Source organism: Pipistrellus hanaki, assembly GCF_964339955.1.
Source record: "Pipistrellus hanaki genome assembly, chromosome: 15".
Taxonomy (NCBI): Eukaryota; Metazoa; Chordata; class Mammalia; order Chiroptera; family Vespertilionidae; genus Pipistrellus; species Pipistrellus hanaki.
Window position 1 is genome coordinate 42586629 of NC_140517.1, and position 19412 is coordinate 42606040.

The 19412-nt window shown below is 61.4% G+C and overlaps 1 protein-coding gene across 1 annotated transcript; it reads left to right on the top strand.

Moving 5' to 3' along the window:
• Positions 1-6564: 6564 nt before the first annotated feature.
• On the top strand, positions 6565-17854 carry BCL3 (BCL3 transcription coactivator). Its single transcript, XM_084861404.1, has 9 exons — positions 6565-7052; positions 9172-9325; positions 14366-14474; positions 15284-15488; positions 15600-15688; positions 15859-15936; positions 16585-16752; positions 16997-17111; positions 17249-17854. The coding sequence occupies exons 1-9, from the start codon at positions 6806-6808 to the stop codon at positions 17434-17436; spliced, it is 1353 nt and encodes a 450-aa protein (XP_084717530.1). The 5' UTR covers positions 6565-6805; the 3' UTR covers positions 17437-17854.
• The last annotated feature ends 1558 nt before the right edge of the window (positions 17855-19412 follow it).

Here is a 19412-nt window from a genome sequence, read left to right on the forward strand (position 1 = left end):
TTTTCTTTCCTTTCCTCTTCTTTTCTTTTCTCTTCCTTTCTTTTCTTTCTTTTTTACAGAGAGGAAGAGAAAGGGATAGAAAGAAACATCAGTGAGAAAGAAGCATCCACCAGCTGCCTCCTGCACACACACCCCCCCCCCCAAACTGGGGATGTGCCCAAAACCAAGGTACATGCCCTTGACCAGAATCGAACCTGGGACCCTTCAGTCTGCAGGCCGACGCTCTATCCACTGAGCCACACCGGTTTCGGCCACAAGTCTTTTCTTAAAGGGGGACCAAGCAGTGTGCCTCAGTGGCGGTCACTCTCATCTCCAACACCGCGGACGCAGCATCAAGGCACCTCCTGGTGACCCGTCTTTGGTCGTCATGGTGTTACAACCACTGGTTTTTATTATACAGATAGCAATCCTTCAGAAATAATATCTTCCATTTCCTCAACACTTACTCCGTGCCGGCCTGTGCCAACGTGTGTGTGTGTGTGCGTGTGCGTGTGAGTGTGTGTGTGTGCGTGTGCGTGTGAGTGTGTGAATGTGTGTGTGTGAGTGTGTGTGTGAGTGTGAGTGTGTGTGAATGTGTGTGTGCGTGTGTGTGTGTGAATGTGTGTGTAAGTGTGTGTGTGAGTGTGTGTGTGAGTGTGTGTGAATGTGTGTGAATGTGTGTGTGTGTGTGTGAGTGTGTGTGAGTGTGTGTGAATGTGTGTGTGAGTGTGTGTGTGAGTGTGTGTGAGTGTGTGTGAATGTGTGTGTGAGTGTGTGTGTGAGTGTGTGTGAGTGTGTGAATGTGTGTGTGAGTGTGTGTGTGTGTGTGAGTGTGTGTGTGTGTGAGTGTGTGTGTGAGTGTGTGTGAATGTGTGTGTGAGTGTGTGTGTGTGTGTGAGTGTGTGAATGTGTGTGAGTGTGTGTGTGTGAGTGTGTGTGTGTGAGTGTGTGTGAATGTGTGTGTGAGTGTGTGTGAGTGTGTGTGTGTCGTGTGTGCGTGTGTGTGAGTGTGTGTGTGAATGTGTGAGTGTGTGTGTGTGAGTGTGTGAATGTGTGAATGTGTGAGTGTGTGTGTGTGCGTGTGTGTGAGTGTGTGTGAATGTGTGTGAGTGTGTGTGAGTGTGTGTGTGTGTCGTGTGTGTGTGCGTGTGTGTGAGTGTGTGTGTGTGAATGTGTGTGTGTGTGAGTGTATGAATGTGTGAGTGTGTGAGTGTGTGTGAGTGTGTGTGTGTGAACTCATCTGACCCTCACAACAGCCCCGTGAGGCATGCCCTATTTTTGCTCCCGTTTTAGAGATGAGTACACTGAGGCTCAGAGAGGGCAAGTCCCGCCCAGGGCCACAAAGCTGGTAAGTGGCAGAGCTGGGACCCAAACCCACACGGTCAGACAGGGAGCCCCAGTTACATACGAGGACCCTGAGGCCAGCGTCACACTGCCTGGCTGCCCACCATCGCTTGCTGGGACCCTCTGCCCCACCCTGACCTTCCCAGACACCCCCCCCCCCCCCGCCTCCCGCTGCGTCAGCCCTGATTGATCAAGGCGGCGTGTGGGGGTGGGGAGAGGGTGTCCAGTCTCCAACCAGGATGTCGCAATCCTCTGACTCAGCGCCGTGCGTGCAGACCCAGCAAGAAGGAGAAAGGGGAAGATTAAGTGCTGGCCTCGTCCCCAAGTGGGCCGATCCTGCTTGGTGCCAGCCGCTGCCAAGGCCCCGGGGTGGGGAGGAACCAGGAGGTGCAAGCCAGGCTCTAGGAAGCCGCCTGTGCTCACCCTGGGGTGGGGGTGGGGCAGCCCCGGGGAGCGAGTTGCCTGCAGACCCAGACCGGTCTTCCCGACCTTGAACTAGACTCACCGCATCTGCCTTCCGGTCTGTGACATGGACGTGCTCTCCCCGGGCCCCTCGGAAGTCTCAGCCTGTCCCCCCTGCCGCCCCGGCCCTCTCTCTGCTCCGCCCGCCCGGCGCCGGGCCTGTGGACATGCTGCTCCTCACGGTGCCCCGGGGCGCAGGCCTGGGCCGCTCCGGGCCTGTCTCCCCAGCTGACCCGCTGCTTCCCAGGAAATGAGGCCCAGGGACTGAGCGGGGAGGGAAGGCCTGCGGTTTCTGGGACTCATGACCGCACCTCCCAGTCAGCGGGTGCAGCAGCCAGGGTTCCGGGATCGCAGACCTGGCTTACCATCCGGGCCTCACGGCCTGGCCCCAGGCTCTGACCTCACTCCTCTCGCTGGCCTCCCTCTCTGTCAGGCGGGGGTTAGGGGTGAATTTTCCTCATAAGCTTCTCAAGAGGATGAAGTGGGCTGAAACCGGTTTGGCTCAGTGGATAGAGCTTCAGCCGGCGGACTCGGGGTCTCGGGTTCGATTCCGGTCAAGGGCATGTACCTTGGTTGCGGGCACATCCCCAGTAGGGGGTGTGCAAGAGGCAGCTGATCAATTATTCTCTCTCATCGATGTTTCTAACTCTCTATCCCCTCTCTCTTCCTCTCTGTAAAAAAAATCAATAAAATATATTTTTTAAAAAGAGGATGCAGTGGGCAAATTCGTAGTGGGAGCCGGGCCCAGAGGGAATGGGGCCATCTTATCTCATCTCCGGGTGGAAAAGGGAGACAAGGAAGGCCTAGCCTGATGGGTCGAGGCAAGCCATGTGGAGACGGGAAAGGCTATCACTCATTCATTCATTCATTCACTCTGCACACCTGCTGTCTCTTCATCTGCTCTGCCACGCCACCCCACAAGGCGGGAGCTGTGACCATCCCCAACGATAGTCCCTACAAAGGCACAGAGAGGGAAAGCCATCTCTCTGAGGCCACACAGCAAACACAGGGCAGAGCTGGGGCTCAAACCCACGTCTCTAAAGCCACCGTGTTTGAATGCTAATTTCCTCGATGACACGGGTCCTGCTGTTGAAAATGTGGGTTGGTGGATGCCGATGATAATTACTGTTATTATTGCGACGGCTATCGGAGGAACAATAACCGATGCAGCCACATGGAACCCAGCACTTTCTATCCCACTTCCGGGCCCTGTAGGAGGGGAGCATTCTTTTCTTGGTGGCGTCTGTTGTATATACGTCAAGATGTTTTGTGGTCCCAACCGGTTTGGCTCAGTGGATAGAGCGTCGGCCTGCAGACTCAAGGGTCCCAGGTTCGATTCCGGTCAAGGGCATGTACCTTGGTTGCAGGCCCGTCCCCAGTGGGGGGTGTGCAGGAGGCAGCTGGTCGATGTTTCTCTCTCATCGATGTTTCTAACTCTCTCTCCCTCTCCCTTCCTCTCTGTAAAAGATCTATAAAACATACTTTTTAAAAGATGTTTTACGGGTAGTTGAGGTTCCATCAGGGTAAGTCACTAACTAATGCAAGTGAGAGACAGGACTGACACCCAAGCCTCCGCTGGAAGCAGAGCAGGACAAGGCCAAGCCCGCTCCTCTCCGTTTAGAAGGGGAAACTGAGGCCCTGAGAGCAAGAAAGCCCACAGCCTTCAAGCTGGGCCTTCATGTCCCTCCTGGGACCTTGAACAGGCACAGTCTCGGCCCTTCCTTGGCTGGGGCGCGGGGAGGGCAGAGGGAAAGAAGCCGTCGGCGGGAAGGGGCCAGTGAACAGGTACGAAGGACCATCTGGACGAGGGAAAGTGGTTAGACCCCGGGCAGGACTTCCGGGCCTGCTCCGGGAGGTCTCTGGGACTCCTCCAGGGGCAGCCCCTGCCGGCAGGGGGCCTCCGCCCGAGGCCCAGAGAGGGGAGACCCTAGTCCTCCCCTCCCGGAGGCAGGGAGGCAGGGGGAAAGGAGGGGGCAGGCATCCTGGTTCCGCATCCTTCATTCCCGACACTGAGGGAGGGGCTGTGGGAGCGGGACTTTCCTGAGCAGCAGAAGGTTCTGGGAAATCAGAGACAGCTACAGGGCGGGGCTGACTCCAGGCCTCCCGCTTCTGCCCTCCCCCAGTCCCCAACGGTTCCCCCTGGAGGCCCTCCTCCAGCCGCTCCTCCTCCCACAGACCGAGCCTCCCCCGTCAGACCCTCAGACTGTCAGAATCCACCTCCACCCTCAGACCCTTCTTCCCCCCCCAGCTCTCCCCTCCCCCCTCAGACCCTCAGACTGTCAGAATCCACCTCCACCCTCAGACCCTCCCCCCCAGCTCTCCCCTCCCCCCTCAGACCCTCAGACTGTCAGAATCCACCTCCACCCTCAGACCCTCCCCCCCCAGCTCTCCCCTCCCCCCTCAGAGCCTCAGTCCTCAAGGTCCTCACGGGGTCCTCCTGAGTTCCTCAGACCACGCCCCCTTCCTCCGACACCCTCCCCTCCTGATGCCATTTTATTTCTCTCTCAATCAGACCCATCTTTCTCCTTCAGATCCTCCTCCCTCGGACTCTTTTTATCCCTCGTCCATCCTCAGACTGGGAACCCCCTCTCCCTCAGCCCTTCCAAGCCCCACTCCGGGCCACACACAGATGCCACACACACACACACACACACACCCCACCTGCCTGGGCCCAGAGCCACTGCTCCCTTCCCACCCTATGCCTCCTGGGGTCACCCCCTCGGTGAGCCCCGCCCGCTGAGGCTCAGCTTCCCTTTTCTGCTCTGTGGGGTCAGGCTCTCCACCCCACCCCTCTCCTGGGTCTGAAAGTCTCCGGAGACGAAGGCTGGGTGGGCAGCGCCCACAGCACCCACACTTCCAGTCCCCCCTCTTGCTGTCGCCCTCACAGCACTGAGAGGCAGGGGTTGGCATCAGCCCGTTTGCCAGGACAGGCTGAGTCTCAGGAGGGCTGTCCGAGGTCCCAGGGTGGCACCTGGACTCAGGTCTTGCCCAGAGATGCCCCCCCATTGCAGGGCTGAGGGGGGGAGCCGGGGAGAGAAAGAATAAGGAAGAGGTCAGGCCTCTGTCCACCGCGGCTCCTCACCCCCCGGGTTAAGTCCCTTCTTGGGGACCAGGGCCCCACACCCAATTTCGGGGTCCCAGAGAGACGCTTCTGGGGAGACAGACAGGCAGACAAATACCAGGAGACACACAGAGATGGGGCAGGCCGCAGGCCGCGAGAGGGAGGCCGGGGGTGAGGGACGGAGCTGCAGGGATGTGGGGGATGCACTGAGAGGACCTGCGTGCCGCCTGGCAGACCCTGGGTGTAGCCCCCATGCCCTCGCCCCCCTAAAAAGCCTCCTCCTCGGTCTCCGGCAGCTCAGTGACCCGGACTCAACCCCGGCGGCCGCCCCGCCCCCAGGGAAATCCGGGAAAGCCCCGGCTGCCCGCCCCGCCCTGGGGTGGGGAGAAGGGCGCAGGGGAGGGGACCGCAGGGGAGGGGCCGGGAGAGCCCGCCCCCCCATCCGCCCCCCCAATCCCGCCGGCCTGAGTCACGTCCCCCAACCCGCCCGGCCAGTTCCTCCTCAGTGCCCCGCCCGGCCGGGAGGGGGCGTGACTCCCGCACCCCCGCCCGGACTTCGGTCCACCGAGTCTGTCTGCGTGTCTGGCTCCTGCTCTCCCTCCGTCCCTCTCCTCCTCGGTCTCAGTCTCTGAGCCTCTGTTGCCAACGTCTGTTTCTCTGTGTTTTCAGGGTTCCCGGTGCCTGGCGGCAGGGCTGGGTGCAGGGACCCCGCGCGGGGAGACACAACCCAGGTCCCTCTGAGCTCCCCCAGCGCGTCCACCCGCCCCGGCGCAGGGCAGACCCTGGGCGGGGCAGGCACAGGGGGGGCAGGCACAGAGGAGGGGGGCAGGCACCGTGGGGGGGGGTATAGGCACAGGGGGGGCAGGCACCGTGGGGAGGGGTGCAGGCACAGGGGGGGCAGGCACAGAGGAAGCCGGGGGTGCAGGCACATGGGGGGCAGGCACAGGGGAGGGGGCAGGCACCGTGTGTGGGGGGGTGCAGGCACAGGGGGGGGAGCAGACACGGGGGGGCAGGCACAGGGGGTGCAGGCACCGCGGGGGGGCAGGCACAGGGGGTGCAGGCACAGGGGGGGCAGGCACAGGGGAGGGGGGCAGGCACCGTGGGGGGGGTGCAGGCACAGGGGGGGCAGGCACAGGGGGTGCAGGCACAGGGGGGGCAGGCACAGGGGGTGCAGGCACAGGAGGGGCAGGCACAGGGGAGGGTGCAGGCACCGCGGGGGGGCAGGCACAGGGGGGGCGGGCACAGGGGAGGGTGCAGGCACCGCGGGGGTGGGGTGCAGGCAGGGGCAGAGTGCAGGCGTCGGCCCGCCCGGCCCGGGTGCGTCCTTTCGCTCTGACCGAGGAGGAAACGGCCGGGGGAGGGGAAGTGCGTGGTCAAGGTCACCGCGCGAGGAAGTGGGAGTCAGGACTCGAACCCGCACCCTAACGACCCCTGGGAGCCGTGGAATCGCTTCCCTTGGGGAGAGACCGAGCTCCAGAGGCAAAGAGATCGTAGATGCAAAGAGACAACAGAGACAGACAGTGAGGCAGAGGCAGAGGCAGAGAGACAGAGGCAGAGACAGAGACAGAGACAGAGACAGAGGCAGAGACAGAGACAGAGGCAGAGACAGAGACCCGACACCCAGAGGCCCGCAGCCCGGACCCGAGCCGCCCCCTGACCCCGCCCCCTGACCCCCCCCCCCCCCAGCCCCGGCCCTGCCGCCCCGGGCGCCGCGGGGCCAGAGGGGCGGGCGCGGGCGAGGCTCGGGGCCGGGAGCGGCCGGGGTCCAGGAAACCCCTGGGCGGGCGGTGGCCCGCGGGGGGGCGGGGGGCGTGGAGCGGCTGCCGGCACCGCCCCGGCCGACAAAAGTCCCTTCAGCTCCGCCGGCGGCAGGGGAAGTCCCGGCGCCCGGCGCAGCCTCCCGCAGCCGCCGAGCCGCGCCGCGCTCCGGCCGCCCTCGGCCGCCCCCCCGGCGGCCCCATGCCCCGATGCCCCGCGGGGGCCATGGACGAGGGGCCCGTGGACCTGCGCACCCGGCCCAAGGCCGCCGCGCTCCCGGGCGCCGCGCTGCCGCTCCGTAAGCGCCCGCTGCGGCCGCCCTCCCCGGCGCCCGCCGCCCCGCGCTGCGCCCCGGCCGCCCCGGAGCCCCTGCCCGGCGGCGCCAGCGGGCCCGCCGCCCCGGCGTCCCGCCCCGGCCTGGCCCGGCCCGAGGCCCTTTACTACCAGGGTGAGTGCCCCTCTGCGGTCAAGGTCGGGCTGGGGGCCACAGGGCACTGGGTCAGGGGAGGCAAGGCGCAGAGCTCAGGCACAGTGCAGGGGGCTGCTGGGAGCTGGGGGGGACAGAAGGAGAAGCCAAGGTCCCAAAACAGATAGGGGGCTCCTGGGACACTGGGGGGGGGGGGGGTGCAGGCCCCTGTCCCTGGGCTACAGACATGGAAGCATCAGGAAGCCGTGCCTTGGGACAGAGCTATAGGGGCATCCCAGGAAGCTGGGTGCAGGGGGCCTGAGGGACGGAGCCTGGGGTCTGAACGCGACAGATATGGAGACCCAGGGGACAGTGGCTAGCAGGACAGATTTGGGGGCTCAGGGAATCAAGAGCCTGAAGTCTCGGGAACACAGAATTACAAACTCGAGACCCCGGCGTCTACCCCAGGGTTCTGAGGAATCCGGGCTCGGCTCAAGACGCTGAGGTTCTGGGCATCCAGATGTGTGGGGTCCAGGGAAGTCAGGGGAACGGAGACTGGGTTCTAAGGGGACGGATATTAGGGATCCCAGGAACCAGGACATCGGGAGACTGGGGGGGTTAGGAGAGCAGAGTCAGAGCTCTGAGCGCCCCAGTGTCTGGGATCAGAGAGAAACAAGGAAATAGGCCCAGACACCGGGGATCCTAACCCAGCAGGACAGGGGCGCAGGTGCTGGGCACCCAGTTATGTGCGGTCACCATGGCTCAGAGCTTCATGGGGGTCACAAGACCAGGTGGTATAGAGGGCTTGGGGCTGAGGGTTCTAATAATAGGGGACAGGACGGGGGAGTCTGGGACTCACGAATTTGGGGCCAGGACGAAGGATTTGGGGATCTTTAGGAGGCCCCAGGACGGGGACCAGGAAACTTGGGGCGTTCAGGACTCCCAGTGATGAGGCGATGACAGAGGAGGCCAGACACCATTCTCCCCATCCCGTCTCCATCCCTGACCTCAAGGCAGGGGCAGCCCCTGCCACAGCTCGCCACCCCATCCCCAAGAGACCCGCAAAGTGACAAAGCCCATGCGTAGTGCCTCCCAACCTCTGGCCAGTTTCTGTGCCCCATTGGGGTACAGCCTCTAGCTGTGCATCCGGAGGCCTGCTACTGCCTCCCCTTCCCATTCCCCAGGTGAGAGCCCGGGCCTCAGTTTCCCCCTCCATGTGCTGGGTCGATACGGACTTTCCTGTTGCCAAGGTCCCCTTCCAACTGTGTGATCTGAACAGGCTTCTGGTGTCACCTTCTCTCACCTTCCGACGCACCCCTCTCCCCAAACGCTCTAGGCGCTCACCCCACACCCCACACCCAGCACTTCATCCTGTCTGCGCCTCCCTGGGCCACACATTCACTCAGCAAACAGGCCCCGAGGATCCCCGGCTGGTGATGGGGTTCAGTCTGAGGGACTTTTTGCCTAGCAGGGGAGGAGAGTCAGAAACACGAACAGTGAGGACGAGCCCAGCGGGGCTCGGTGTCTGAGCACGGACCTGTGAACCAGGAGGTCACAGTTCGCTTCCCGGGTGCAATCCCCAGTGGGGGACGTGCCGGCGGCAGCCGATGGATGATTCTCTCTCATCGCTGATGTTCCTATCTCTCCCTCCCCCACTCCTTTCCTCTCTGAAATCAATAAAAAAATATATATATATATATATATATATTTTGGAATGACAGTGAGCCCTAGCCGGTTTGGCTCAGTGGATAGAGCTACAACCTGCGGACTAAAGGATCCCAGGTTCGATTCTGGTCAAGGGCACATGCCCGGGTTTCGGGCTTGATCCCCGGGAGGCAGCCAATCAATGATTCTCTCTCATCATTGATGTTTCTATTTCTCTCTCTTCCTTCCTCTCTGAAATTAATAAAAAAAATATATATATATATTTTAAAAGTGGCCATGAGAGTGACCAGGACCGGGGGACAGGGACTGAGTGGGGGGAGTGTGGAGCCCAGAGGAGGGAATGGGAAGGAGCTTTGTCTTGAGCCTTCTGGACGCAGAATGAGACGCAAGAGGGGCCTGGGAAAGGGCAGGTGGCGCTGCGGGAGCAAAGGCCTGGAGGTGGGGAGAGGGTTGAGGGTCTGGGGCTTGGCCTCACCCCTGTCTTTTCTCTGCCCAGGACCTTTACTGCCTCTGTATCCTACCCCAACCATGGGCTCCCCCTTTCCTCTGCTGAGCCTGCCTCCGCCCCTGTACCCCATGATGTGCTCAATGGAACACCCCCTTTCAGCCGACATCGCCATGGCCACCCGCGCGGACGAGGACGGAGACACGTGAGTACCAGCCCCCCGTTAACGGGGAGCGGGACGGGGAAAGCCGGCTCTCACCTTCACTCCCCACAACCCAGGGGCGCTCAGCCTGGCCTTTCTAGTCCGCTCCGCCGCTGGCTGTGTGACTCTGAGCAGCGGCCATTCCCTCTCGGAGCCTCAGTCTCCTCTTCTGAAAAAAGGGGGTGTCCTGAGAGCACAGACCTCCTGGTACCAACTTTGGAGCAAGGGGCTTCAGATTTGTCGTCACACTCCAAGAAGGAGAGAGACATTTCAGTGGTTGACTTATTACATGAATTATACCTGCTAAGCTCCTAGCGCTGAGCATGGTCAATGATGAGTGCTCTGTAGGTATCAGTTAATGTTATTATTGTTATTTTGTATTAAACTCGGCACACACACATATAAACCAGAAATAAAAACTGCACCAAACAAAACCATGCCCTCACTCCGTGGGACCTCCTTTAGTGCTTTTTACTCTAGTGCATTTCTCATTGCTTCGTGGTCATAACCCACTAAATTGATTTCACCATCCCTTCAACCGATTTCACAAATCCCATGGCTTTGTCACCTGCAGCTCGAGGAATATATTCTTTTTAAAAATATATATATTTTACCGGTTTTTTTACAGAGAGGAAGGGAGAGGGAGAGAGAGTTAGAAACATTGATGAGAGAGAAACATTGATCAGCTGCCTCCCTCACACCCCCCACTGGGGATGTGCCCGCAACCAAGGCACACGCCCCTGGCCGGAATCGAACCTGAGACCCTTCAGTCCACAGGCCGACACTCTATCTACTGAGCCAAAACGGTTAGGGCTGAAGAACATATTCTTTTTCTTTTTTTTTTTTTAATATATTTTATTGATATTTTACAGAGAGGAGGAAGGGAGAGAGATAGAGAGCTAGAAATGTCGATGAGAGAGAAACATCGACCAGCTGCCTCTTGCACACCCCCTACCGGGGATGTGCCCACAACCAACGTACATGCCCTTGACCGGAATCAAACCTGGGACCTTTCAGTCCGCAGACCGACACTCTATCCACTGAGCCAAACCGGTTAGGGCTGAAGAACATATTCTTGAAGCTGCTGAGAAGTTTAGCCCTCTGCCAGCCACTTGGCATACTTGACCATCAGGCTTATAATCCTCTCGACTTCCGTTTGACTATCTCAGCTAGCCACTTTCTCAGCCCTCTCTGTCTCAGTTTCCCCCTGCAAAAACAGGAACCGTGAGTGTGCAGGGGTCTCTGCGAGGCGAGTATGAGGTGGTTTCTGTATGGCCTTCTCTGGGAATAGGTTTGGGGACTGCAAACCACGGGTAGGCACGATTGACAAGCCTGTTTCTGCAGGGAAGAGGGGGGGGCGAGGGCTCCACTCCTGGCCGGCCCACTGCTGGGTGTGAGGTGACTTCACATCCCTGAGCCTCAGGTTTCTATCGGGAAATCCACAGCCCGTAAGAGCAGCTATCACAGCGAGGGTTCCGTGCCATGGTCAACATACACACCATGCACGGACCGGGGCCCAGCGCACACAGTAGGTGCTCCATGCCTGTGGGTGGATGCTGTTGGAGCAGGCCGGAGAAAGTGTCTGAGATCTATGTGATGGACTCCATAAAGCTCGTTTCCTCCCCTGGGGTCATCTGTGGAACAGATTTCTTGTGTTATCTGCCCCCAGGGGCGAGTTGTTTGCAGCCTGTGCAAGCAGGGTGCAGGAGGAGACCTGGCCCGCCAGGCCTGAGCCCCGCGCCCCGCCCGCCCTCCCCCGCTCTCTCGCTCTCCCGCCTCTCCCCCCTCTCCCCCAAAGCAAACACTTCTGCCTCAGCTGCTGGCCCGGGGAAATCCCTTCCCGCAGAACCTGACCGCAGCCCAGCTGCTCTGCCTCCCCCACGTCAGCAGCCGTCACTCACTCGCAGCCTCCCCCTCCCGGCGCTCCCTCTAGCCTTAACCCCTTCCGCTGGGGCCAGGCTTTACCGGAATGGGCAGCTGGCACAGCCCGGGGGCGGGGGAGGAGGACACGCGAAGGAAGGCCGGGTCCCCGAAGTTGCAAAGCTTGGCTGGGAGGCTAGACTTCTAGGGACTCGGGGTGCAAGGATCTCAGGGCTTCTGGGCCCCCAAGAGGTCAGGCACTGGCAGGCAAAGTCTGGGTCTGGGGGGTTAGGGGGTGGGGGGTGGGAGAGGACCACTGAGTCCCAGGCAGCAGAGCTGGGGGCACAGCATCCCTGGGTCTCTGATGCGGAGAGGAACAGGGTGCAGGGCAGCTGGGGCATCTAGAGCTGAGAGGGGTTGCAGAGTCCGCATCAGCGAAGAGGCAGGGTCCCAGGCGACTCTGAGGTGGATGCTGGGATGAGGGGGGACCAGAACCCATCTGGGGTCTGAGGCGCACCCGAGGGGCCTCCAGGCTGGAGGCTTGGGGTCTTTCCTTCCAGAAAAGCCAGGTCTTTTTTGGGTCGGGCTACCCCCTCCTGTACCCCCACTCGCGGGTGGAAGCCGGGGTGCCGGGGGAGGGGGCGGGCGGCCCGGTAGATCCCCGCGGCTCAGGCTTCCCTCCCCCGGGAGCAGGAAGCGGAGCCCCGCCCCGCAGACCTGTTACTGGAAGTCCGAGGGCAGGGCCGCCCCTCCCGTCCCCACTTCCTCCAGCCCCGCCCCACCCCCTGCGGCCCGCGCGTTTATGGGAACTCAGGCCTGGACGGTTTCTCTGAAATCATTGCTCCCTCTGCCCTCACGTAACCCCGCCCGCGCGGAGGGGGGCGGAGAGGGGGGGGGAAGAGGGGGTGCGTACCGAAACAAGCGGGGGAAGAAGGGAGGGAGGGACCCCTTCCCAGGAGGCCCGGGTCCGGCCCTTCTCCCCAACATTTTTTTTTTTTTGGGGGGGGGGGTGCTTTCAAGGATCAGGGACCAGGTTCCGCGTTTCTCCTGCATCCTCTCCTCCTGGGAGGGGGGTTACACTTCACCAAAGAGAAGACCGAGGCCCCGGAGGGCCACGTGACTTCGTCTTAGCACGCACAGCTTGGGGGGGGGGGGCACAACCCAATGTGCAACCCGGGCCTCCTTAGCCCCCCAGAGCCCTGTGGGCTGCAGGGCGTCCCTATCCCCAGCCAAGCACCTCGGGAGCTGGTTTCCAAGGTGGGTCCAGCCGAGACCGGTTTGGCTCAGTGGATAGAGCGTCGGCCTGCAGACGGAAAGGCCCCGGGTTCGATTCCGGTCAAGGCCATGTGCCTTGGTTGCGGGCACATCCCCAGTAGGAAGTGTGCAGGAGGCAGCTGCTCGATGTTTCTTCCTCATCGATGTTTCTAACTCTCCCTTCCTCTCTGTAAAAAAATCAATAAAATATATTTAAAAAAAAAAAAAAAAAAAGGTGGGTCCAGGATGCACATTCCCCAGTGGGAGGCCTTGGCCCGGAAGCAGGCAGTAATGGGTGAGAAGACCGTTGATCCAGTCAATGGACTTGGAAAGTGACGTGAGCTGCATACTTGCAGTCAGCTTGGGCCCTCGGGGCTACTGTCCCCGACCCTGAGCGGACAGGCGGTGGCCCATGCGCAGCCATCCCAGACTGCCCTCCGCTGGAATTGGCTGCTGCCCTTGGGGGCCCTGGGAAGCCGGCAAATGCTTATGGGCTGGGCCCCGGGAGAAGTGGAGCTGCTGTGTGTCCCACGGGGGTGCTGCGGCCGGAGTGGCTCTCCCAGCTGAGGTGGGTCTGCCGGACCCCGTAGGCCCCCAGATGGTGGCTGCCCCCCTCGCGCCCGGGCACACACCGTGCTCTGCGGCAGAGGGCAACTCCCGGAGAATGCGGAGAGCTGACGGCCTTCCCAGAAGCTGGGGGCATGGGACCTTCCGTTGCACAAAACAGCCCAGACTCCAGAACAGTGACCCCATCCCACTTCCCTCTGGGGCAGAACTTTTCTCCCCACACATGCTCTTCCGGCTGACTGTGGGATGTGGAGTCACAAATGATGGAACTTCAATGGCATCTGGTTCTTCCCCACTCGTTTCACACCTGAGAAAACCGTGGCCCCCAAAGGGGCGGGGACGTGGCCACCGGCTTCGAGGGTGGGTGGGCGGGCGGACTCATTTATTCACGTGCGCGGAGCGCCTGCTCAGCACTGGGCACTGTCCTCGGCCCTGGGCGGTGGCCCAAGCAGACCAAACAGCCTGTCCTGGTGGAGTTAACCTCCTAGGAGGGGTGGGGGAGGAGTGGGATTCGGACAGGAAACAAGGAAACGGTCCAATGTCAAGTGGAGGGAAATGAAGCAGGGGGAGGAGGGGAGGAGGATGGAGCCGATGCCATCCCACTTTGGCGGAGGGAGGCCCTGCACGTAGGTGGCAGGAGCGCATTCCAGACGGAGGGAACGGCCAGAGCAAAGGCCCGGCAGGCAAGCATGCGTGTTCTGTTTGAGTAGCAGCGAGGAGGCCAGTGGTCAGAGCAGGAGGAGGAGGGCAGAGGGAGAGGAGGCCAAAGGGGTGAAGTTTGGCTCAGTGGATAGAGCATCGGCCTGTGGACTGAAAGGCCCCAGGTTTGATTCTGGTCAAGGGCATGTACCTTGGTTGTGGGCACATCCCCAGTTGGGGGGCGTGCAAGGAAGAGGCAGCTGATCGATGATTCTCTCATCGATATTTCTAACTCTCCCTCTCTCTTCCTCTCTGTAAGAAATCAATAAAATATATTTTTTTAAAATAATAATAAAAATAAGTTTTAAAAAAGGGGTGAAGAGCGGGAGACAGGATCACTCAAGGCCTGTGGGCCTGTGAGGACGTGGCCTTTACTCGGAGGGTTCTGAGCAGAAGTGGGGGGGGCATGCCTTGACTTGGGGCCTAACAGGATCCCTCTGGCGGCTCCGTGGGGGACAGACGGGGGGCTCTGGGGGGAGCAGTGGAGCCGGTGAGGAGGAGACAGTCCAGGCTGATGGGGGCTGGGTCAGCATGGAGAGAGTGGGGGTGGGAGGAGTGACTGGATTCTGGAGGGATTCCCAAAGTATCGGCGGGAGAAGGCGCTGCTGAGAGAGTGCCGGTGAGAGGTGGCCGGGCCCTCATGTCTGTGACCCTCGCCCCCAGGCCACTCCACATCGCCGTGGTGCAGGGCAACCTGCCAGCTGTGCATCGACTCGTCAGCCTCTTCCAGCACGGGGGCCGGGAGCTGGACATCTACAACCACCTCAGGCAGGTGAGGCTGGGCCTGCGGCCAGGCTCCGGGTCTGAGGGAGGAGGGCTGGGGGCCTGGACTCCTGGGTCTGAGGGAGGAGGGGCTGGGGGCCTGGACTCCTGGGTCTGAGGGAGGAGGATTGGGGGCCTGGACTCCTGGGTGTGAGGGAGAAGGGGCTGGGGACCTGGACTCCTGGGTGTGAGGGAGGAGGGGCAGGGGGCCTGGACTCCTGGGTCTGAGGGAGGAGGGGCAGGGGGCCTGGACTCCTGGGTCTGAGGGAGAAGGGGCTGGGGACCTGGACTCCTGGGTCTGAGGGAGGAGGGGCTGGGGGCCTGGACCCCTGGGTCTGAGGGAGGAGGGGCAGGGGGCCTGGACTCCTGGGTGTGAGGGAGGAGGGGCTGGGGACCTGGACTCCTGGGTGTGAGGGAGGAGGGGCTGGGGACCTGGACTCCTGGGTGTGAGGGAGGAGGGGCTGGGGGCCTGGACTCCTGGTCTGAGGGAGGAGGGGCTGGGGGCCTGGACTCCTGGGTCTGAGGGAGGAGGGTGGGGGCCTGGACTCCTGGTCTGAGGAAGGAGGGACTGGGGGGCCTGGACTCCTGGGTCTAAGGGAGGAGGAGCTGGGGGCCTGGACTCCTGGGTCTGAGGGAGGAGGGGCTGGGTGTTCAGACTTCTGGGTCCTAGGGGAGGAAGTCCTCTTGAATCTGAGGGAGGAGGAGGAGTTCCAGATTTCTGGCTCCTGAGGAAGACTGCAGCTGGGGGTCAGGACCGGGAAATTCTGAGGGAGGCAGGACTAGGACCAGGGCCGGTCCCTCACAATCTCTATTGTCCAGACACCGCTGCACCTGGCTGTGATCACCACGCTGCCGTCGGTGGTCCGGCTACTGGTGATGGCCGGAGCCAGCCCCATGGCCCTGGACCGCCACGGCCAGACAGCAGCCCACCTGGCGTGTGAGCACCGCAGCCCCACGTGCCTGCGGGCCCTGCTGGACAGCGCGGCCCCGGGCACGGTGGACCTGGAGGCCCGCAATTACGACGGTGAGGACGGAGGGGCGCGGGCGCAGGGTGGGGCCATCAGGCAGGGCCTGGCGTCCTTCTGCGGCTGCAGAGTCCCAAGCCCGAGCCTGACTGGACCTCCCTGTGTTTTAGGGCTCACTGCCCTGCACGTGGCCGTCAACACCGAGTGCCAGGAAGCGGTGCTGCTCTTGCTGGAGCATGGTGCAGACATCGACGCGGTGGTGAGCGAGGGAGCGGAGCCCGAAGAGGGCGGGGCTGGCGTGGGGGGCGCCTGCGTGGGTGGCCGGGGCTCCAGGTCTCCGTCCCGCCTGGGCGGTGGGGATGCGGACCAGATTGCCAGCTGTGGGGTCAGAGCTCGGAAAGACTCAAGGCCCTTCCCTCTCCGCCGCAGGACATTAAGAGCGGCCGCTCCCCGCTCATCCACGCCGTGGAGAACAACAGCCTGAGCATGGTGCAGCTGCTGCTGCAGGTGGGTGGGCCCTGCCCGCGGCCTCTCCACCCTTCTCCCGGCACCCACCCGCATCGCCCGCCTCCGTCCGCCTCCGTCCGGCTCTGAGCCTTCCTCCTAGGCCTCGTTCTGGCAGCCCTTAGACTTTACCCCCCAGGAGGCGAACTCTTCCTGGGCCCTCCCCCACTCCTCCGCCGCCCCTGACGGCCCAGGCCCTGCCCCCGCCGACCTTCCTCAACCCCAGCCCCTTCCCCTCTCTGACTCCGCCCCTACGTCGGCCGGACCCGGAGTCTGGCTCGGGCTCGGTTTCATTCAGCGCCGCCCGCCTAGTCCTGCGCCGGGACTCTAGCTCCCATCCTTCTCTCCATCACCAGGGCCCGGGAGTGGTCCAGCCCCGGGCACTGGCCCCGCCCCTCCATCTGGCCCCGCCCCCATCCCCTGGGTCGGGCCCGCGAGTGGTCTGGCTCCGCCTTCGCCCTGGCCCCTCCCCTCCATATGGTCCCGCCCCTCCATTGCCCCGCCCCATCACCCTGGGTCGGGCCCGCGAGTGGTCCAGCCCCGGGCACTGGCCCCGCCCCTGGCCTTGGCCCCGCCCCTCCAGGGCCCCGCCCCCCTCGCCCTGGGCCGGGGTCGCGGGTGGGCCTGTCCTGACCCGCCCTCCGCCCGCAGCACGGCGCCAACGTGAACGCGCAGATGTACTCGGGCAGCTCGGCGCTGCACTCGGCGTCGGGCCGCGGGCTCCTCCCGCTGGTGCGCACGCTGGTCCGCAGCGGCGCGGACAGCAGCCTCAAGAACTGCCACAACGACACGCCGCTCATGGTGGCGCGCAGCCGCCGGGTGAGTGCGCGGCGCGGGGAGGCTGTTCCCGCGTGTGGGTCCGTGGAGCAGACCCAGGGTGTGCGTGTGCGCCTGTGCCCGTGCGTGGAGGGAGAGGAGGGAGTCGGGGTGTGAGGTCTAGACAGGAGGAGAGACTGAGGCACAAAGAAAGGCCACGTGCCCACCTTCGGCGTCACTGACAGCCCTGGAGCAAGCGGAGGGGAGGGAAGGGGGTGGGTTGGTGGTGACCCCCATCTCCCTACAGGTCATCGACATCCTGAGGGGGAAGGCCACTCGACCTGCCCCCGAGTCACAGCCAGAGCCCTCTGACCGGAGTGCCACCACCTCCCCGGAGAGCAGCAGCCGCCTCAGCTCCAACGGTGAGAAGCCAGCCTGCAGCCCTGCCCCCAGCGCCTCCTTCCTGCCGCTTAGAATCCGGGAGTCGGACAGGCCCCCTTCTCTCTGGATCTGGTCTCTCACTGCCCTCCCTCACCCTTCTTCTCTCTTCTCTCCACAGGTCTTCTCTCGGCATCACCATCCTCCTCGCCCTCCCAGTCCCCTCCCAAGGATTCCCTTGGATTTCCCCTGGCTCCCCCCAGTTTCTTCCTCTCTCCCTCACCTCCACCTGCCTTCCTGCCCTTTGTCGGGGTCCTCCAGGCCCCCGGCCGGCCGGTGCCCCCCGCCCCAGCTCCAGGAGGCAGCTGAGAGGGATGGGGGGGCAGATCTTGGACTCATGAGGAGGGACCTCCCTGCCCTGTGGAGTCAACCCTCCTGGAAACTGTGAAGATCTCACTCTGCCCCCCCCCCCCCATCTTCGAACCATTTGCACAGAGGCAAATGCATTTGCCCCTTCTTTTGAGCACAGATACCCGCCCCCCAACCTCATCTCCCGTCTCCCGCCCAGGACTCTCTCCCCTGTCCCTCTCAGGCACCCAGAATTCCACTCGATCATGCACTTCCGTCTCCTCTCTCAGAGCTGGCGGAACCAGGGGACACCTGCCCCCCCCCCTGCCCTCCGCCCATGAGGAGGGAGAGACGGACTGCCGTGGGGCACTTATAACCGTGTAAATTATTAGGCGTTTTTGGTTGGATTTCTTTTGTAATAAACTATTTTTGTAACATAGCCCTGGCGTGGCTGGCCCACTTTCCTGAGGAGGTCTGCAGACGTGTGTGTGTTTGTGTGCGCACCCCCGTACACCATACCCCGTATCCCGCATGCCGTGCCCCGCTGACTCCACGCGTGACCTGTGAGTCCCAGAACGGCGATGGCGTGTGAGTGACTCTAGGATGGCCGGTGTGTTCGAATGTTCCATCGTGGTGACACGGTGCCGTTGTTTCTGGGGCTTACCTAATGTGTGACATCTCTCCAGGAGGCCCTGTTACATTCCACAGCGACCCCGGGTGTGTGTGTGTGTGTGTGTGTGTGCGCGCGTGCATTTCCGAGGAGTGCCACAGATGACTGGTGTGTGACTCTGCGGTTGACTCTGTGGCATTTGTGAGACCTGCGGTCATCATAGGACTGTTCCCATGTGCCTGCCTCTCCTGATGTGTCACGTTTTACTCAGCGGCTCTCGGGCCCCTGAATACAATGTCTGTGTCTGGACTCTGTGGACACATCTCTTGTGAATCAAGCATCCATTGCCTGTTACCACTCCAGCAAAGCACCACAAATTAAGTGGCTTAAAACACTGGTGGGCCGAAACCGGTTTGGCTCAGTGGATAGAGCGTCGGCCAGCGGACTGACGGGTCCCAGGTGCGATTCCGGTCAAGGGCATGTACCTTGGTTGCGGGCACATCCCCAGGAGAGGGTGTGCAGGAGGCAGCTGATCGGTGATTCTCTCTCATCGATGTTTCTAAATCTCCCTTTCTCTTCATCTTTGTAAAAAAATCAATAAAATATATTTAAAAAAAAAAAAACAAAAAAAAAAAAAACCACTGGTGGGCAAACTCATTAGTCAACAGAGCCAAATATCAACAGTACAACGATTGAAATTTCTTTTGAGAGCCGAAAACCGACTTCTGCGCATGGGCCACGAAGTTTCAATCACACTGAACGTGGGTGCCCGCATGTGGTATTCTGTGGAAGAGCCACACACACTCAAGGGGCCAAAGAGCCGCATGTGGCTCTCGAGACACAGTTTGCCAACAATGGCTTAAAACAACACATCTAAGTGTATTGTCTTGTGGTTCCAGAGGTCAGAAGTGTGACATCAGCCCAGCAGGTGTGGCTCAGTGGTTCAGTGTCAACCCAGGAACCAAGAGGTCGCTAGTTCAATTCCTGGTCAGGGCACATGCTCAGGTTTTGGGCTTGATTCCCAGTAGGGGGCGTGCAGGAGGCAGCCCATTGATGATGTTTCTCATTGATGTTTCTCTCTCTCTCCCTCTCTCTAAAAATCAATAAGGGCATTTTTTTTTTTTTAAAGTGTATACCGAAACTGCTTTGTCTCAGTGGATAGAGCATCGGCCTGCAGACTGAAAGGTCCCAGGTTCGATTTCGGTCAAGGGCATGTACCTTGGTTGCAGGCACATCCCTACTAGGGGGTGTGCAAGAGGCAGCTGATCGATGATTCTCTCTCATCGATGTTTCTAACTATCCCTCTCTCATCCTCTCTGTAAAAAATCAATAAAATATTTTTTTAATTTTTTAATAAAAAAGTATAAAATCAGTTTCACTGGGCCAA